General features: G+C 40.2%; 1 protein-coding gene across 11 annotated transcripts in view; it reads left to right on the top strand.

The window, feature by feature from the left end:
- Positions 1-20096, top strand: part of SYNE1 (spectrin repeat containing nuclear envelope protein 1) — a 493810-nt gene that overhangs the window by 260530 nt on the left and 213184 nt on the right. For all 11 annotated transcript variants that reach the window (XM_077349398.1, XM_077349413.1, XM_077349457.1 and 8 more), the window contains 8 exons: positions 1466-1591; positions 4053-4229; positions 5846-6111; positions 7325-9485; positions 10501-10838; positions 13729-13873; positions 16581-16799; positions 19558-19820. In XM_077349398.1, coding sequence (XP_077205513.1) covers positions 1466-1591; positions 4053-4229; positions 5846-6111; positions 7325-9485; positions 10501-10838; positions 13729-13873; positions 16581-16799; positions 19558-19820 — 3695 coding nt within the window. The remainder of the gene's footprint in view (positions 1-1465; positions 1592-4052; positions 4230-5845; positions 6112-7324; positions 9486-10500; positions 10839-13728; positions 13874-16580; positions 16800-19557; positions 19821-20096) is intronic.

Genomic DNA, 20096 nt, shown 5'->3' on the forward strand with positions numbered 1-20096 from the left:
CCCCCGCTCCCAAAATGGCCAATGATTGGCCTGGAAGGGTTGGGAAGGGTACGGGTCCCAGGTGGCCGTGTACACAGCTATGTTTCCCAATCATATTCTGTATGATTGCATCACTTCTGAGTTTTCTCGAAGCTTGAAGAATGTTTCTTAATAGTAAAAAAAAACACTGAGAAAGGCTGCACCAGATGAAAGGCATACTTCTTTCAATCCAGGGGCTACCAGGAAATTCTCTGTTTGAGAGTGTAAAACTCTAACAGGTTATATTGGAATATCTTGGTTTATAACTGATTCTGTGAAGATTCAAGGGGGTGGCAGGTTACAGTGGATAAGAGATAGGGTTGTGAGTGTCCTGCATAGTGCAGGGGGTTGGACTAGATGACCCAGGATGTCCCTTCCACCTCTATGATTCTATATCTGAATATTGTAGTTTTGTCCATATTATGTTGCCTGACAATTTTTTGAGCAATCAGTTGCATCTAATTTTACATAAAGTCAAGTAAATTGGCATTCCTCTTGACTTGCTTTTCATGCTGGAAAAACAGGTTTTTAGAATGTGTCAAAGATTGTTGGATATTGAGACAAACCCTACTCATTAGCTTATAGGACATGTTCCCTTATTGGGCATGGTATAGTGCCTGGATTCGAGCTGTTTATTTCTTGCATCTCAAATCCCAGCAAATCTGCAGAAATTTTATGCTCTCAAGGTTCAATATCTTGCCTTCTGCAATCCTTTATAGCAGAGTGTTAAGAACGCCTCATGAAGAAAGACTCTATCCATGAACAGTTGGAACTCCTCAATTTTTATCTCCTGTTTGGCTTTATTGTGATTTTTATACTGATCTGAGGAACTCTTTAATGAGCTTTCTTCGGCCACTGTGACAGAACCCTCACATCACTAATTCAACAGCTAGGTATCTCCTACTGCCATGACATTCTGGGAACTGATTGTCAGCAACTTTGGGTAACTCCCTTTTTGTTCTTTTTTAAACTTTAGGATTACTGATTTGTGTTATCTGTGTGATCTTTTTATACAATTTGTAGCAACTCCCTAATAAAGGTTTTCTATTTGATTTGAATACTAACACAAGGCCTTTCTTCTGTGAAAAAATTACGCAGCTCAAAGCATAGCTCAATGAAAGTTGTGCACACATTGCTGTCTGCAGTACTGCACAGTAAGAGATGCTTTTGTTTTTTGAAAGTTAAATACAAAGTGAACTATTAATGTATCCTAGTATCAAGAACAAGGCAGATGGATGAATGCTGTGTTGAAGCATTCTTCTTTCCCTTTCAGAAACAAAACTTTATAATGATATACAATTTGGGATTGTTTTGTTAGTTCTCGTTAAGAAAAGGCTAATTTCATATTGATACTCTTCTGTTTTTATTCCATTCGGTAAGAGGAAAATTTCTCAGTTAACTGTGGTAAGTCTGTGTTCTCATGAGAAAATCTGCTCATTCTCTTTAGGTTAAACATTTCAGAGCCCTGCAAGAGCAAGCAAATACCTATTTGGATCTATTATGCTCTATGTGTGATTTGTCCGATAGCACAGTAAAGAATACAGTGACAGACATCCAGCTAACAAAGCAAACGGTATGGGCTAAACTGGGACAGACCTCCTCTAATACTTCTTAGAAGTTTAATTGTCTTGCTTTGTCACATTGGTCATGTTGGATATTATTTGTTTGAAGAAACAGTATAACAAGGCTTTCCTCCCTCCTTCAAAGTGAAGCATTAACGACTGCTACAGTAATATTTGGAATACGTTGTTTTTGTTTGGGTGCCATTATTCATAACTGCTGCACATGAAATGAATTAAATATGTTGATAGGTTTCAGTGGTAAAAAGACAATTTCAGATATTTTCTGAAGCCTGAGTCTAGAACTAAAGGCTCTACAAAACTACAGTGAAATATCAGAAATCCCAGCCAAGACATTGACTTATCCCAAGCCATCATTGACATTGTGTCTTATACTAGATCAGCTATAATCAGTATAGAATGAAATACATCCAACTGTTCACATACGTCATAAAAGTTTTTTTTTCAAAGGCAGAATTTAAAAATATATTTTTATTGATTTATATGCATTGATTTTCTCCCAAATGGGGACATAAAGTAGTTTACAACAGTGTTACATTTGCTCAACCATTTTATCTACACAAAATCTGTGAGAGATTGATTACACTGAGAGCGAGTGACTGGCCCAAAAATGAAGGTTCTGTGGATGGGAAGGAAAGGGCCTGACAAGGTAGTATGCCTTCCCAGTCTTGATGAGGTGCAGATCACCACAGCACAGACTACCTGAGAGTGACCCTGAATTCTTTAATAATGGAGGTCCAGGCCAAGCCAAATTACTAGTACCCTATAGGGCCACAGTTATCCATGCAACGATCACCTCCAGGGTGGACTTCTGTAAGTCACTCTACATGGGCCTTCCCTTATCCCTGATCTGGAAACTGCAATTGGTGCAAAATGTGGCAGCCCAGGTTTCAACTAGGACCCATATCCAGCTTGTCTTCCAGCAGCTGCACTGGCTACCAGATTTATTCCAGGCCAAGTTTAAGGGGTTCATTTTAACCTTAAAGGCCTGGGCTCTGCATACCTATGGGACTGCCTCCCTGAATATGTCCCCAAAAGATTCTTGTGCTCAGCAAATACAAACTGGCTAGTGGTCTCCATCCCCAAAGAAATTCAGCTAGCCTTGACCAGAGCCAGGGCCTTCTCAGCCTTTGTACCTGCCTGATGTAATGAGCTGCCAGAAAACATCAGAGCCCAGTTGAAGCCCATTGAGTTCTACGGGGCCTGTAAAACAGAGCTCTTCCACCAGTCCTGGGTTAAGGCCAGTAAAACAGTCAGCATTACCGTCTCATTGACCTCCCTCCTATATCATACCCCCACCCTGGGTTCTGGTTCTACCAAATTCTACAAGTGGAATTTTTAGAATTTATTTTATAATTGTTTAACTATGATTTTAATTGCATTGTTGAACATATGTTGTTCACTGCCCTGGGTCTGCTCTGGTGGACAGGGCAGTCTATAAATGTAAATAAATAAATAATAAAAATAACCTTCCATGGCAGAACAGGGATTCAGACATTGGTATCCCATAACACTCTACTGGCTCTCAATGTGCTGCTGAATAGAAGTCAGAATTTTTCCAACAGAATACCGTAAAATATGTTTCTGTATTAACACTAATAAGGATTTTAAAGAATTCATCAGAACCATCAATACATTACGGAATTATGCAGTAAACGATTTAAAAATGGCCAAACAAAGCTGTCAATTGTGAATAAAAACCAAATTCCAACAATCTTTTTTTTTTTTTACCAAAGAGGCAAATAATACAAATCCAGGCAATCTAAACTGTAGTCTGAACAAACGTGCATATGTAAGAGAGTGTTTTCCAAGTCTCTAGAAATACAGACAACAGAGGAGAAATGAAAACCAAAGAAAGCAGCATCTCTCTTTCCTAAACCTTAAAGGCAGCCTGCTGTTGTCCTTGAAGGAAGCTTACTGGACTAGTCAGCAGTGGCTTGCTCTGTTCTGTTTATTTTGGTTGAATCATTAAATCAAAGAGGTAATGCAAGTGTTGGCAAGGGAGAAATTACATCAGCCAAATCAAACTGAAATAAAAATATTTAGTTCTTCATTCCATCTAACAAAGGATATGTAGGTCACAATAGCTCTTGGAACGCAGGCAAGAGAGGATAAGCTTTAAAAACCCACTTATAAGTTGCATCTTTCTTTTGAATCCTTAGTTTGCCCTAAGCACTATAACGTTTGGCAAGTTGTAGATAAAATTGTGATAAAATTATCTAGTGACTTGTGAGTCCCTGTGCAGTCTCAATCTTTATATTTTGCAAGGCTACAGTTATAGACACTGGAGACTTATGCAAGCTTCCTTTATCCGCCATCTCTGTGGCCTGTCCCCACCCCCTACTGTAAATCTACTGCAGGTGGCTGCCCTACATAAAGTGCTAGTGTACATTTAATACAGCCAGCAAATAATTGCATTAAAATGTTTTTATTACCCTCCCCTACATTTTTCAGATTGAAGATCGGATAATGAATTCACAGTACCTTGCTCAGGGTTGGGAGGAGATAAAACAAATGAAGGCAGAGCTTTGGATGTTTTTGCAGGATGCAGATCAGCAGCTACAGAATATGAGGAGACGAGGGGCAGAGCTGGAACTGAACATTGCTCAGAATATGGTTTTGCAGGTGAAGGTAAGAAGCAACTCGCTTTTGAGTAAAATAAAAAAAAATTATCCAGCAGTACATCTCATTTCCATGTTTTTGGAAGCAGTCTTAAGTAGGTCTGCTTGAAAGGAAGTCTCAGGTTATTAACTGGGGCTTACTTCCAGGAAAGTATACTTTGGATTGCAGCCTTTTGATCAAGCGTGGCATGTACAAGGAATGTAGTGCCCAATAACTAGAATGCCTCAGGATGTGTCAGGTAATTTAGTACTATTTTTGTGTATGTATTATAGCTGATTCCCTTAGTAAGGGCAGTCTCGTGGTAAACAAGAACAAATGATTAATTCATTGCTCTGAAAAAGTATATCCATATCTTTTTTTCTCAGCATAGATTCTGTAAATCTTTTTGTTTTCAGAAAGTGCCAAATTGCAGAAGTAATATATGTAGAGCAATGTAATATTTAATGTTAGGAAGAAGCTATTCTAGGCCAATTTTTTAATGCCAGAAAATACCATATTCTGTGTTTGTGTAGTATCATATACATTCACTCAAATTTCACTCTGAATTTTTCAAACTGTGTCCCATCTTGTTAACAGCATGCCACAGTATTTGCCTTCCATACTGATCCAACCTTCCCAGAGCTGTCCTGAACAAATCCAGGACACATTTTGGTTAAGAGTACTCATATGTGTCTGCCATTATAAATTGATCCTTGGATAATGTTAAGCCATATAATACAAACACATACCTAAGTATCTTCTTCTTAAACATACCCAGTTTCTATTAGGACTACATAGTTTAATTAAGTACACTCAAGGGCCCAAAAATACATTACATTGCAAGCAGCTGAAAAAGAAATACTTTCAAATAAGAGTCATCTAATAAGAAAAGCAAGTCTGCATGATAAAACTTTAGGACACAGAAGTGGGAAGAGGACAGAGGCCATAATAACCCCTTTCCCACACATAATCTCTATGCTCCAAACTACCTCAACTAAAGCAACTGCTTCCCCTCTAATTTTATATATGCATGTGCTGGATCACATGGCATTTGTCAGAACTGGGTGAATAGGGAATTGTTTGAAGGCATTTTGATATGACAAAATGAGAGGCAGAAAATTAACCAACTGCTACCCTTGGCCACTTCTCCACTCTAAACTTCCATCTTCCAAACTGTTTTTCTTTCATGCTACTTTCTTGTAAAATAATGTTGAATTTTGTTTAACATGCAATTCCCCCCCCCCAAAAAAAGTACTTGTATTTGTGTATAAAGGCAGCCCATGTGAGTATTTGTGTAAGTGTTTGCATGTGGATGTATTCTCCATGAAAGAGAAAGAAAGAGAAAAGGAGGACCTCTTCCATTCTGAGTTATGGAAAACATGACCAGGAAGAAGCTATTGCCTTTTCTAGACCAAAAATGAGATGCTGGGGCCCATATCAGCTTCAATCTGATTTGGTCTGTGGGATTTGCAATTTTATATACTTCCTTTCTTATTGATTTATTCCCCCAAAAGTTAACACAGAAATCATGGGACTGAGTGATGGAAGCACTGCTGCCTTTTGTTTGTTTTTGTGATGCAATCTGAGTAACGCATGGAAAGTTTTTATCTTTTAGCTATTTTCCTTTGTGTGTCCCCCCCCTATAGGAGTTCAGTCACAAACTGCAGTTTAAGCAGGCAGCTTTGACAGCTGTGACTGAAAAGGTGAGCAAACTGACCCAAGGACAGGAGTCGCCAGAGCACAAGGAAGTAGGTCACTTAAGCACTTATTGGCTAGACCTTTGTCTTGAGACTAACAAAGTGCTCCTACAAAGGGAGGAGGATCTTCAAAGGACAAGGAGTTATCATGACTGCATAAATACAGTAGAAGTCTTTTTGGAGAAGTTTACACAGGAATGGGACAACCTGGCAAGGTAGGAAAATTCCTTTTATACATGAAGTCAAGAAAACTTATAACTGTACTTTTTGCTTGTACCTTATTAACAGTGCCACCCAATACAAGTTTATTGAAACTGGAGTACCTTTGAATAGGATTGCATAGCCAGGTGTTTATCATTAAAGTAGTATAGAATTACACTGACAGGGACACAGGGATCTGACTCGTACCAAACCTGACTACTGATCCTTTTAGCCCAGAATTGTTCTATGTTGGCTAGCAGTGACACCCCAAGTCAGAAGGCTGCACACTTTCTCGGCCTGGCTATATGAAATTATTTTCACTGGAGATGACAGGAGCTTATGTTTGCAAAGTACGTGTGATGCCACTGAGTTGTAGCTCTTATATAAGCATATAAGATGTTGTTTCTGCCACCATAAATCTCCATAAATTCTCCTTCAACAGTGTGATTGGAAGACAAGAAGAAAGGCAAGGGTGAACCAATCTAAAGCTATGGGTCTGTTGCAAACCTTATGCACAGTAGTAGCTGTTTCATTCTCCAGTGTGTGTTCTGTGGGAAACAGTGGCTTCCTCAAAATGCAGTAGATGGCAGAGTTTCTTTGTAATTGACAGCATATTTTCTAAGATTGCTACAGTTACTAAAGATAACAAAATTATACAGTGCATTGCATGAGTTCTTGTTTGCTAGTGATTAAAATGCTTAAAGAATCCTTAACACTATTTCACTCCCTTATATTTGGGAAACAGCCTCCTGGGAGGAGACTGTCCGGGACCCTGTCCGTCCAGGAGCACCCTCATTGGCCCTTCCCCCCTCCAGCTCCCGCCCTTCTTCCTTGCCTGCTAGAAGCCTTGTGGCTGCGGCCTCAATTGTTGCCCACAAGGAGAGAGTCAGTGACAGGGCTTTGCGGCCTGCTGGTACGCTCCTGCTGGGAGGGAGCAAGGAGGGAGTTTGCAGCCTCCCTGTGGGCTGCAAAGCCCTATCACCGCCGGTGGGGGGAGGACTTTCCACTTCCTTTGGCCTGCTTTGCGGGCCAAAGGGAGCCATGGCCACCCTCTCACACCCTCCTGCCTGCCCCCTTTCAAAACCCATTTTTTAAATGGGCTTTGATACTAGTCTAAATATGGATCAGATTTCCTTTTCAGAAACTATTCTAATGCGCCTCCAAAATGCTTTACCTATGCTGTATTAACTTCTGCGCTGCTCTAGTAATAGATATTTCTTTTAACAGATCAGATGCAGAAAGTACTGTAACACATCTTGAGGCATTGAAAAGGCTAGCCCAAACTCTACGGGAGAGTCGATTTGCTCTTGAAGACTTAAAAGATCAAAAACAGAAGGTGATGGAACATCTAAACATTGATGACAAAGAATTAGTGAAAGAACAATCAGGCCACTTTGAGCTGCGTTGGGTCCAGCTAGAGGACCTTATCAAAAGAAAAATCCAGTTGTCTGTTGCCACTTTAGAAGAAATGAGTATGGTGCAGGCCAAATTTCAGGAACTAATGGAGTGGGCAGAAGAACAGCAGCCTAGCATTTCTGAGGCCCTCAAACACAGCCCACCTCCTGACCTGGCTCAAAACTTCCTCATGGATCATCTCACCATATGCAGTGAAGTGGAAGCTAAGCAGCTTATTCTGAAATCACTCATAAAAGATGCTGATAGGCTGATGACTAATTTAGGACTTAATGAAAGACAGATGCTGCAGAAATGCCTCTCAGACACTCAGAGTCATGTGGATTGCCTTAGCGATCTGGTTGGGCAGAGGAGAAAACACTTAAGCAAAGCATTATCTGAAAGAACTCAGTTCTTCCTTGCAGCCTTTCAGGCCATCAATCATATACAACAACATGAGAAAAAGGTGATGCTCCATGAATTTATCTCTCTGCTACCAGAAGATGTGAGCAAACAAATCAGAACTTGCAAGAGTACACAAGCCAGTCTAAAGTCTTTCCAAAGTGAACTCACTGGACTGTGGTCTCAAGGGAGGAGTTTAATGAAGGAGACAACAGAACAAGAGAAGAGTGAGGTATTAGATAAACTTCAAGAGATTCAGAATATGTATGAAGGTGTTTTACAAAAATGTAGCCAACAACTTGTAGAGCTAGAGAAACATATGGTTTCTAGAAAATATTTTAAAGAAGATTTGGATAAGGTTTGCCATTGGCTAAAGCAATCTGATATTGTCTCATTCCCAGAGATCAATTTAATGAATAGCAATTCTGAACTTTACTCCCAATTAGCAAAATATCAGCAGATTCTTGAGCAATTCCCTGATTATGAAAACCTCCTCCTGACACTGCAAAAAGATGGCCAGGAGATCTTACCATCACTTAATGAAATGGACCGTTCCTACCTTGATGAAAAACTTAGCATTTTGCCTCAGCAATTCAATGCTGTCATTACCCTGGCTAAAGATAAATTCAGTAAAGTACAAGAAGCTATCTTTGCTCGTAAAGAATATGTGTCATTAATTGAATTGACAACAAAGGCTCTCTCTGAACTGGAAGACCAGCTTATACACATGCACAAAACCCCTTCTGCTCTTTTAGCCAAAGAGGTTGTGTCCCTCCAGCAGGATTACAGAGTTATCCTAAGTGAAGTCATGAACCTCGGAGCGGCAGTAGACGAATTAAGCCAGAAAAGGGAAGCTTTTCGAAGTACTGGACAGCCATGGCAACCAGAAGAGATGTTGCTGCTCACCACTCTGTATCACAAACTAAAAAGGCAACTAGAACAGAAAGTGAGCCAGTTAGAAGATATGGTAGAGACATACCAGGAACATGAAGCACTGTGTAACCAGCTTGAGATGCAGCTAAATTCGGTAAAAGAAGAACAAGCAAAAGTGAATGAAGAAACACTCCCAGCAGAGGAGAAACTGAAAATATATCATGCTTTGGCTGGCAGTCTACAAGATTCCGGGAGCCTTTTAAAACGCACTGCTGAACATCTAGAGATGCTTTCTTCCCAACTTGACTCATCTGTGCAAGACAGAGCAAATCAACAGATGCGAGAGTGGCAGGAAGTGCTGAAAACGTTGCAGACTGCCATTACTGATACTGTGGCAGAGTGTGAAAACAGGCTAGTGCAAAGCGTAGATTTCCAAACTGAAATCCACCGCTTACTTGACTGGCTGAGGCACATTAAGGTGGAGTTAAGTGAACCAACATGTTTTGATTTGAAATTGCATAATATCCAAGAAGAAATTCGTAAAGTTCAAATTCAGCAGGAAGAAGTGCAGTCCAGCTTGAGGATAATGTCAGCACTGAGCAATAATGAAAAGGAGAAGTATATTAAAGCTAAAGAGTTGATACCTGCTGATATAGAGCACAGCCTTGCTGAGCTCTGTGAACTTGATGGTGAAGTCCAAGAAGCAATTCACAAAAAGCAGGTCAGTGCATCTTGTACCTTTTAAATATTTTATGCAGGGTGAAAAGACATGGACCTCATAACCACATGTAAGGATATAAGAACCTCGGTTAAGCTGTTGAGGTCCAGCTAAGATGGTACATTGGTAGCATGGATTTCATTGTCAGCATAACGTCATCAGCTTTGTCAGAGCAAAAAAAAAAACAACAACATAAAATGAGCACCCTGGTTTTAAGATTTAAATTATATTCTGGAATTCTGTTGTGGCTGGGATACTGTATCTTATAGAACAGCCAGGATTCTGTGTAGAAAATACTTGTATTTTGTCAGGAAAGTTTGCAAGCTGGCCTGGAGAAAAAAATACTCTTTTAATAGAGGCTTAATGGAATGTTATTTAACAGGTGATGTTATTTATCTGAATGTCATTACTTCCTTAAGAAGGATCCTTTGCTAAAGTTCAGGGAGAAAGAATAGCTTCCATGATCTAGTAGTAGGCCATGATCAGACCATTCTTAATAGAAAAGACAACAGGGGATTCATTTTGTTTCAGTATAAAATGTGTGAAACCTGTCCTGCCACTTTAACTCTAAAACATCATGACCATTCTTGATATTCAGAATATCTCAGATATCATTTCTTTGAATAGGAACTATATGTAGATGCACATCCTAATAAGTATTTACAGTTTTTTCTCTACATCTATACATATTCAAATATGGATGCTGTTGCATACTGTTTGTTTGTTTGTTTATTTATTTATTTATATACCGCCCTCCCCGGAGGCTCAGTGAAATGAGCTATCAGTGAAATGCACAGTTTGTGTGTTTTCAGATGTGCATCTCCATACTTAAAACATCCAGTTACATTGTGTAACATCAAGCCATTGATTTCTGTCCTTTCCCCACCATATAAGTGAATCAGAACAAATGAAACGGAAGATGAGATCTGTGTAACATCTGTACTCATAACAATTCAATTGCCAGATCAGAAATAAAACCTGTTTGACTACTGCATTCCTATTTGTCTTATTATTTCAGGATAAGTTGAATAAATTATATAGTTTGTGCCGAAGATATTACCAAGTTGCTCAGACTGCTAGTGACTGGCTTGAAGATGCTCAGGAATTCCTACAGTTGGCACGAAATGGCCTTGACATGGAAAACTCAGAAGAAAACCTAAGGATCCACATGGAATTTTTTGGCACCGAAAAACAATTCCGAGGTCATCTGGAAGAACTACGGTCTCTCGTCTCTGACATGGAGCCATTTATTCAAACCACAGAAAGAGAAGAGCTAATACAGAGCATCGAGGCTTTAGAGGAGAAGGGCATACAATCAAACGAAGAAGCGCAGATGCAGAAAGAATTACTAGAAAGGTATCTATCTTATCCAAGTAGTCAGGCATATAAATACCCTGAGTTGCCTTGTAAAATGCATTCATTATTGACTGGTGGAAAGTGCTGTTAAGTCACAGCTGACTTATGGAAACCCCATAGAGTTTTCGAGGCAAGAGACATTCAAAGGTGATTTGCCATTCCCTGTCTGTGTCACAACCCTTGGAGGTCTCCCATTTAAATACTAGCCAGGGCCAACCCTGCGTAACTTCCAGGATCTGATGAGGCTAGCCTGGGTTATCCAAGTCAGGACTATATATTATTTAGCACATGTTTATGCTGCCCTTCCTCCAAGAATCTCTGGGTGGGATATATCCTAAATCCCTCTTCCATTTTATCTCCATAGCAATCATGTGAGATAGGTTAGGCTAAGTAAAAGCAGCAGGCCCCAAATCACCCAGCGAATTCATGTCAAGTAGCAATTTGAGCCTGGAACTCTCTGAATGTAGTCCAATACTCTGAGGCAAGGTAGAAAAAAAAATCAGTGTTCTGTTTTAGAAGACAGAAAACATCTAAAATGAGCCCTTGAAATTCCTATCCTGAATTGTTTATCTGAAACCTAGTTGCTTCAAAGTCCTTTGGTAGATTTGATTGGCTTCTAAAATTATCCTGTAGAAGGAATTTTTGTGTGGTGGTGTCTTGCATGTCACTTCTAATGTAGTACCTAAGATTGCCAGATCCTTCCTGGCATTCATTAGTGGAAGTAAGGCCCAGGCAACATTGGCAGTGATTTGGCTATGCCACTTCCAGTGTCACATCTTCATGCTGTGCCATCAAGGTGATGCTCTGGTGTCTGGGCAAAAACTGCACAGTAAAAATGGCTTCTACCATTGAGTTCTTGCCCAAAAACCAGAGTGTTACCCAGATCTTTCTGACATGATGATATCACTTCTGGCAGCAGGGCCTTCTTCTCTTTCTCCTGGTAAGTCCCCCCTCTGGCCAGATGATCAGCAGTGGTGCTCAGGACCTGGTAGTGGAGGACCCTCCCTCCATCAGGGAGGCTAGCAACTGTAATGGTAACATGAGCCAGTGATAACAGGTCCTTTATTTGACTCCTGGTTGTTGGAGCAATTCCTAGAAATATTTTACTGGTCTAGACCAACATCTACATTCATTTTTAGGTCTAGAGGTGTCTTTTATTTATTTAAAATTTTAGGGCTAAACCATTGTGCTGTCTAGTCACATTTATTTGAGATTTTACAAATAAAACTGATAGTTGCTTGTATTTTCTGGTCTTATTTCAAATATGTACCTTAAATTATCTATATACATAAAAAGTCCATGGACCTTCTAATGACGTGAGCCTCTGATTAGCTCTCACTGGGGTGCATTCCCCCTGTAGAATGGGAGCCAGGCATTGGAAGGACCAATCACAGCCTCTTCCCACTCCTATCCCCCTTTCTTTGACCCACTTATAAAATGGGCTTTGCCCCTCATCCATATAAGATCAGAACAATGCTATCTGACTGGCCCATACTATTTTGAACGTGTAGAAAAATTCCTAATAATTTTTATTAGGAATGCCCCAAGTTTGTAGAAAAGTCTGAAAATTAAAAAAAAAATACACAAGATGTGTGTGTAAAGAGCGTCTACTTTCCTTAACTGTGGTAGAGCTTGGGAGCCATGGTGGGCTTTTTGGGAGCTGGATTCAATTGGGAAGCCATGTCAGTCTGAAACAGTAGAACAAATTTAGAGTTCAGTGGCACCTTGAAGACCAACAAACTTTGATTCAAGGTATGAGCTTCCATGTACACACACACTTCCTCAGATACAATGTCATGGAATAAAAGTAATCAGTTTATACATATAGGGAAATATGTATCAGGTTAAACATTTATCATATATAGCGATATCATCCTTCCCTCCAATGATGGTCCTGAAGGGAAGGGGAGGGGCCCCAGATGGGCATATACACAGCTATGCTTCCCAATCATTTTCTGCACAATCACACAACTTCTGGGTTTTCTCAACAGTAAAAAAGCCGAGAATGGCTGATCTACTTGCTCAAATTAATTATTCCAAATAAAAGAAAAAATTAAAATACAGAGGACATTTAGCCTTTCTGAGAGATTGTTAAGAATGCAGGTTAGCATATGTAATGAGTTAAGAAACCTATGTCCCTGTTGAGTCCTGGGGATTCCAGTGTTCTAAGTGTTGTAATAACTTGCATTTCAGCAGTTTCCCTTTCCATTCTGTTCTTGAAGTTCCTTTGTAATACAATGGCTACTTTGAGGCCACCTATTGAATGTCCTAGAAAGTTGAAGTGTTTCCCCACAGGTTTATCAGTCTTGTGTTTCTTGATGTCAGATTTGTGTCCATTTATCCTTTGGCATAGGATTTGCCCTAGGGAGAGAACGGAAGGGTGTTGTTTGAATTTGATGGCATATAAAATGTTAGAAGGTGAACATGTGAATAAGCCTTTGATAGTGTAGTTAATGTTGTTGGGTCTAGTGATTGTGTTGTCTAGATGTACATGACAGCAAAGTTGACATCTGGGTTTGTTGCAAGCTCTGGTACCAGTATCCATGTTCAAATTAGATGTTGTATTATTGTGTATGAGGAGTTGTTTGAGATTGGGGGTTCTCTGTGTGCAAGAAATGTTTGCTTCCCAGAACTTGTGAAAGAGAACTGTCATTTTCCAGGAGAAGTTGTAAGTCACTGACGATGCGTTGAACTGTTTTGGGCCTGTCTTGTAACAGGTTTTCCCTAGGTATCATTCTGGCTTTGTTAATTTGTTTCTTGACTCCTTCCATTGGGTACTGGGAGTTGCTGCAAGATTCCCCAACAAGCGAGTTTCACAGGCCCCCACTTGTAAAGTATATGTTGCTAACCCATTTTGTAACATTTTCTTACTGATAACTTCTTTTTCAAGGTGTTCTTTCCAATGGCAAGAATATCAGACTGTAAGACAGGAAGTAATTGACCTGATGAATGAGTCTGAGCAGCAGTTATCTGAGTTCTCCACAGCTAAAGCTACTTCTAGTCTTGAAGCAGAAGAAAAACTAAAATCACATAAGGTAAAGCCAAGAGATCATAATTTCCAGCTATGAAATCACTCCTTTATTTTTGTTATCCAGCAAGACACAAAACATGTTTAAAATAAATGTAAACCTTCTGACAATGGTTGATAACACCAAAATGTTGAAGGGCTAATGAATCTGTAAGAATGTCTTTTAAATGGCATGGACATAACATAGTGGCAGATCATTTAAAGGCAGATCAAATGATCCTGATCTGAGGTCCTCTAAAAGTGGAGTATTTCTCTGTAGAATACATGATAATTCCACTCTGCAAGCTCTGAATCAGAATTACACAGAGCTGGAAAGTCCACAAATAGCCATCCAGTCCAGCTCCCTACCTTCTTAGGTGCTTAAAACAGTAAACAAGTTGGTCTCTTATTGAATATATCTACCTTTTACATAATTAAACACCAGTCCTTTTCCTGTAGTAACTTGGACCAGGAAGAGTGTCATAGGACATAATTCTAAGGTAGAGTGTTTGTATATCATGGAGGTTCATAGACCATTTCCCCACAGGGGGGTAAAACAGAAATCGCTTCCTGCTTACAATTGCGGGATGGTAAATCTCGCATTTGCAGCCCTCCTAACAGGGAGACCCCTCTCACGTTTTCTCTCTGCCCCATCACGGCTTTTTGTCTCCTGATGAGGCAGCAAGGGAAAGCAACATGAATTTCTCCCTCTGCTCCTTGGCTTGTCAATCACAGCAAGTCACCAATCACAGTACAGTAGTTTTCTCCTGCACTGAAATTTTCTCCCCCACTCCCAGTCCTGAAATGTATTTGTTTTAAAGGCACTTCTGCATTGCTATGCAGTAATGCCACAACAACACAGATGCATTTTTAATGGAAATCAACACTATGGAAAAATGCCAGAATGATACAGTATCCCCCCTTTTTTTGGGAATTCATGTTCTTTTGCAGTTTATTTCCACCTGGGTGGATTTCTGATACTGTAAACATGATAATTGGATCCCAAAAATACATTTTGTGCTAATGGTTGACTTTAAAATAAGCTACTCATACTACAGGAGTATGGTCAAGAGAAGGCAGCTCAATCACCTACCCGTCCCTTTTCCCAGCTCATTCCCCATCTCCAAAAAACGGAAAAGGGGTTGTGTTTTGCCTGCCTGATCCCCAAAAGACCATGGACACTTTAAAGAAGATTTAATTTCACCTTTAACAATGTAGGTTTGCGGTCACACTGCAGCATGGACCGCATCATTAAAAAAAAAAATTACTTGGAGCAGGAAATGGAGAGGGGAGGATGGATGCGAGGGTGGGACAAAGCTGTCCAGACTATTGTGCATTTCCCCCTCCATACAGTCTTATTCCTGGTTGTTCACTGGTTGCGCACCAATGATTTGCACGATTTAGGGTGGTAAATCCAGTTTTCTGGATTCCCATAATCATGAATTAAAAATGGCCAAATCGCGACCCGGCTACTGGACAGCGTTGGAATGTTGGCAATGTCATGTGGAGGAGGCTCTATATGCTGTCAAATGCGAAGGCTGCTTAGGAACATTTTCTTCACGCAGAAATGGCCATAGAGTTGCAAGGGGTCTCCAGGGTCATCTAGTTCAATCCTCTGCACAATACAGGAACTCACTACTACCTGCCTACCCACAGTGAACCCAATTTCATGCCCAAGTGATCCACCCCATCAACAATCTGCAGAATTCAGCCTGGTCTCAAGGGAATTCACCTACCATCCCACAGTGGCAATCAGCAATGCCCTGGGTATACAAGGAAGGGACACAAGAGACAAACACTGGCACATCCCTTCCTGCCCACTTACTCCTAGTCTGCCTAAGTTCATAAAATTAGTCCTCTATTGAAATTTCAGTATCTCATCAGGGTTTGCGTTTCATTCAGAATTCAGAAATGATAATTAGTACATTTTGACATATTAAGTTAGGTAAATATTATGTATGAATTTGTGAAAGTAGTTCAACAGAAAATTATTTCAGTAGTAGTTGATATTCTGTGAAACCTGAGCATTTGTCGAATAGTAACAAAGTAATTTACCATTCTGAGAACTACATTAACTGAAGTAGATGATGCTATTCTTGATATAACTGAAAAATAGTTTTCTAGTGAAATGTCTTCAAATATCAGTTTTGGACTTGTGAATGATGAACAGTTGTTTGTGAAATATCTTCAGAGGCTACTCTATAGTGTTTGCTTGTGTATTTTCCTGTACTAATGTTTTCTAATGCTATTTCTCTGGTGAGTAGCTAAGATTGTGGGACTCTTAAGCCTTTGTCCATAGAGCGGGGGTTGTCAACCCCCTAAGCGACCGCTTCGCTTGTGACCCGGCGAGCGTCTTGCAGTGTGTGTGGGGGGGGAGGCAGGCGCGGCCGCCAGCATGCCGGCGGGCACAAATGTGCATGCACGGCGGTGATGTGCAAACACGTATGCGTGGCAGCTCCGCACATGCGTGGCGCCCGGGCTACCCTCTCCCTCCACCCCCGCAGGTGGTCCCCAGCCGCTGCCATAGAGAAGTCACAAAGGCTTCTCAGATTGAGACATTTTTGTGTATTTCTGAAGATCCCTTGAAGATTTATGTCTAGGGCCATACTACATTCATAGATTATTTGACCTCAATTCTGATATGAAAATTCCAACAAAGCTAGTAGGTTTAAAATATGCTGAATATTCTAATGTTTTGCTGTCATAGAAAACCTTATTTCCTTTGTTTTTCTCAGTCACTAGTATCTACAGTAAACTCTTTCCATGAGACTATCACTTCACTAGAAGAAAAGGCATGCCAGCTGGAGAAAATCTGCAATGATACTGGCAAGGCAACTATAAGCAGGTCTATGACCACAGTCTGGCAGCGGTGGACAAGGCTCCGTAGTGTTGCCCAAGAGCAAGAGAGGATTTTAGAAGAATCTATGCAAAAGTGGAATGTATTTAATGATAAGGTACAATGATTTAATGTCTTTAAATATTCTCTGTTGTGTATTTGTACATATATCTTTATCACTAGGGTTCAAATAAATGCATCATGTACAAACATGCATAAGAAACTAAGGCAACAGTGCAGTGTATTTATATGGTAGATTTCCACATTACATTTATTTTCAAGATCCCTATGTTATATTTGTGTATGTAAAGATAATCCATTCCACCTCACCCACCCAATGCAGGTTAATCTATCTTGATGGTAGCAGTGTTTGGCTAGGAAATTGCATTAGTGGAAAATGTTAATGCCTCATTTCCTATGATATAATTTTCCCCAGCTGCTATCTGTTTTAAAAAAGAATGTTATGGGTGGGAGAAAAACTATCAGTTTATAATATATACTACCAATTTACTAATTTTGGCCATTTATGCTCTACTTTAGTTGTTTTCTTTCTTTTCCACATCAAACTGTTTTGTGTAGTAATTTTTCTGTGGTTGTTCCAGTATGGGGCAAACAGAAATGTACTGCATAAAATAAGTTTTCTGCATACCCCTCCTACTTCAGTGTTTGGTGACCCCTGAAAATGTGTCCTTGTGGTCACAAGGCCCCCCAAGAACTTCATTTAGATCCAGTTAGACTGCAGTGAAAGGGGGGAATGTACAAAAATAACCTTCCCTCCTTCTCTATTAATATTAATAGAATATTCATTCTATGTTGTGTTTATTCATATTATTTCTGTGCCAAAAATAGGCTAAAAAGCATTGGAGTAGTGCCCATTCCAATAGAGTTTACATGACCAGTTTTGTTAATAAAAATTCCATTTACTACTTCTTGTGATTTCAGAAGTGCAAGTATGACTAGTGAGCAGATGAAAGTTTATTATCAGTCTGTACAGTGTTCCTGTTTGGCTAAAAAGTCATTACTTTCCATTGGGCACATGTTGTCAGACATTTTGTTACTGCCCCATCTGGGCCATCTTGCTCTTTGTTAGTATTTGGACCTCTTCCCCCCCCCCATTGGACCGTTCTGCCCTTCTGTTAGAATCAGCCATGTTGACTGTCACAGTTCCTTCCAAAGCCCTACAACAGTGGTCCCCAACCTTTTTGAGGCTGGGGACCGGCAGGGCAACTGCCCACCCGCGCATGCACGAAAGTGCCGCACATGCGCGATTTCGGCCGCGCATGGCACATGTGCGATGCGTGGCATGGCCGTGCATGTGCGATGCGCAGCCGCAGCCCTGATTCCCTCTCCCCCCCTCCCGCAGTAAGAAGCTTCCCGGGCCGCAAGCTTGCGGCCTGGGAAGTTTTTTAATGCGGGGAGAGGGAGCCGTGGCCCGGCGCCAAGGCCTTCGCGGCCTGGCACCAGCCTGCGGGTTGGGGACCACTGCCCTACAGGGTTTATCTAACAAACCAGGCCTAGAACAATAGTTGATATTATGACATTACAATTCAACATAGTGGCTTAACAAAGAAACAAAATTACAAAGCAAATTTTTAAAAAACTGAGACACTGCATGCTTTTATAAGTAGCGGAGTACCTCAGGAGTAGCGGGGTACCTCAGGGCTCGGTGCTCGGTCCAGTACTTTTTAACATATTTATTAATGATCTAGATGAGGGGGTGGAGGGATTACTCATCAAGTTTGCAGATGACACCAAATTAGGAGGACTGGCAAATACTCCAGAAGATAGAGGCAAAGTTCAACGAGATCTGAACACAATGGAAAAATGGGCAAATGAGAACAAGATGATAGCCCTCTTTAAGTATTTGAAAGGTTGTCATTTGAAGGAGGGAAGGATGCTGTTCCCCTTGGCTGCAGAGGAAAGGACACACAGTAATGGGAGGAATGGGAAGGCGACTATAAGCCGCTTTGAGCCTCCTTCGGGTAGGGAAAAGTGGCATATAAGAACCATCTCTTCTTCTTCGAATGGGTTTAAACTACAAATACAACGATATAGGCTAGATGTCAGGAAAAAAATTTCACAGTCAGAGTAGTTCAGCAGTGGAATAGGCAGCCTAAGGAGGTGGTGAGCTCCCCCTCACTGGCAGTCTTCAAGCAAAGGTTGGATACACACTTTTCTTGGATGCTTTAGGATGCTTTGGGCTGATCCTGCATTGAGCAGGGGGTTGGACTAGATGGCCTGTATGGCCCCTTCTAACTCTATGATTCTATAAACTTTCTTATGCACCTACATTTAGAAGCAACATCCATTGTATTTACTACACTTCTAAAAAGAGATTAAAACTATAGGCAAATGAGGGTAGTTTTATAATAGAATAAGATTGTAGTCCACTGCAATGAATATTGTAGGTATCAAGTGCTTTTATGGCATTGTCTTTAATTTACAATCCACCTTCTGTTTATAGTATACTATTCTTTTGATGGTTTGTTGTTCACTTTGCTCTCTGCTTCTGTAGTCCTAATGCTGTTGTTCATTCATTGTTTCATGCAGTCTGTTATCTTTGTTTATATCCCAGATTGTTTCAGATAGAAAGGTAGACTGTGAAAATAACCATTATAACCTATAGAGTAAAAACTAAAGCAAAGATTTCAGAGTTAGACATGCGTACAATGAAAAATCAGAATGTAACAAGCATGTATTCCATTCTGGTAAACTAAAATAGTAGTAAGGTTTAGCTATAGCACCTGGTTACACATGGTGGCAAATCTGGGCTTGTTTAGAAAGTGTGGAATAGCCTGGATAAAATGGTTATTCTTAGGACAAATTTAAGAAAACTATTAAGCTGCTTGATTTTTTGAAAATCTTTTTATGTTTAGATGCAAAAAGCAACCAATACTGTTGATCACTTGCAAGACCGCTTACCAGACAGCTCTATTGAAAAGGCCTCAAAGAATGAACTTCTGGATCTTTTGGATTACCACAGCAATTTCATTCAAGAGCTGGAACAGCAACTGTCATCACTGGGACTGCTCAAGCAGTGTGCTTGTAGCATGCTTCGGGACATAGAAGTCGTAGCTAGCTCTGAGGATCAAATGCCTATCATGCAAGAAATCAAAGCAGTGCAAGACAGATGCCATAAGTAAGAAAAATATTGGTTTTAAAGTAAAGATAGTGTATGTGAGCAATGTGGTTTCCATTGCTGGATGCAGAAAATTAAACAATACCAGCAAAAATGGTCTTTTGCCATTATAACTAATAAATGATTTTGGCTGTTAATCAATTAAAGGTTACAGCCCTGATGATAGTATATTGTTTATATGTAAAATACAGAATGTGTGCTTTGTAGCATTTTTCTGTGAACTACTTAAGGCAGTTACCAACAGCCTTAAAAACTTGGAGAGTGTAAGATGAAATG

Source organism: Paroedura picta, chromosome 1 (assembly GCF_049243985.1).
Source record: "Paroedura picta isolate Pp20150507F chromosome 1, Ppicta_v3.0, whole genome shotgun sequence".
In the NCBI taxonomy this organism is placed as follows: domain Eukaryota; kingdom Metazoa; phylum Chordata; class Lepidosauria; order Squamata; family Gekkonidae; genus Paroedura; species Paroedura picta.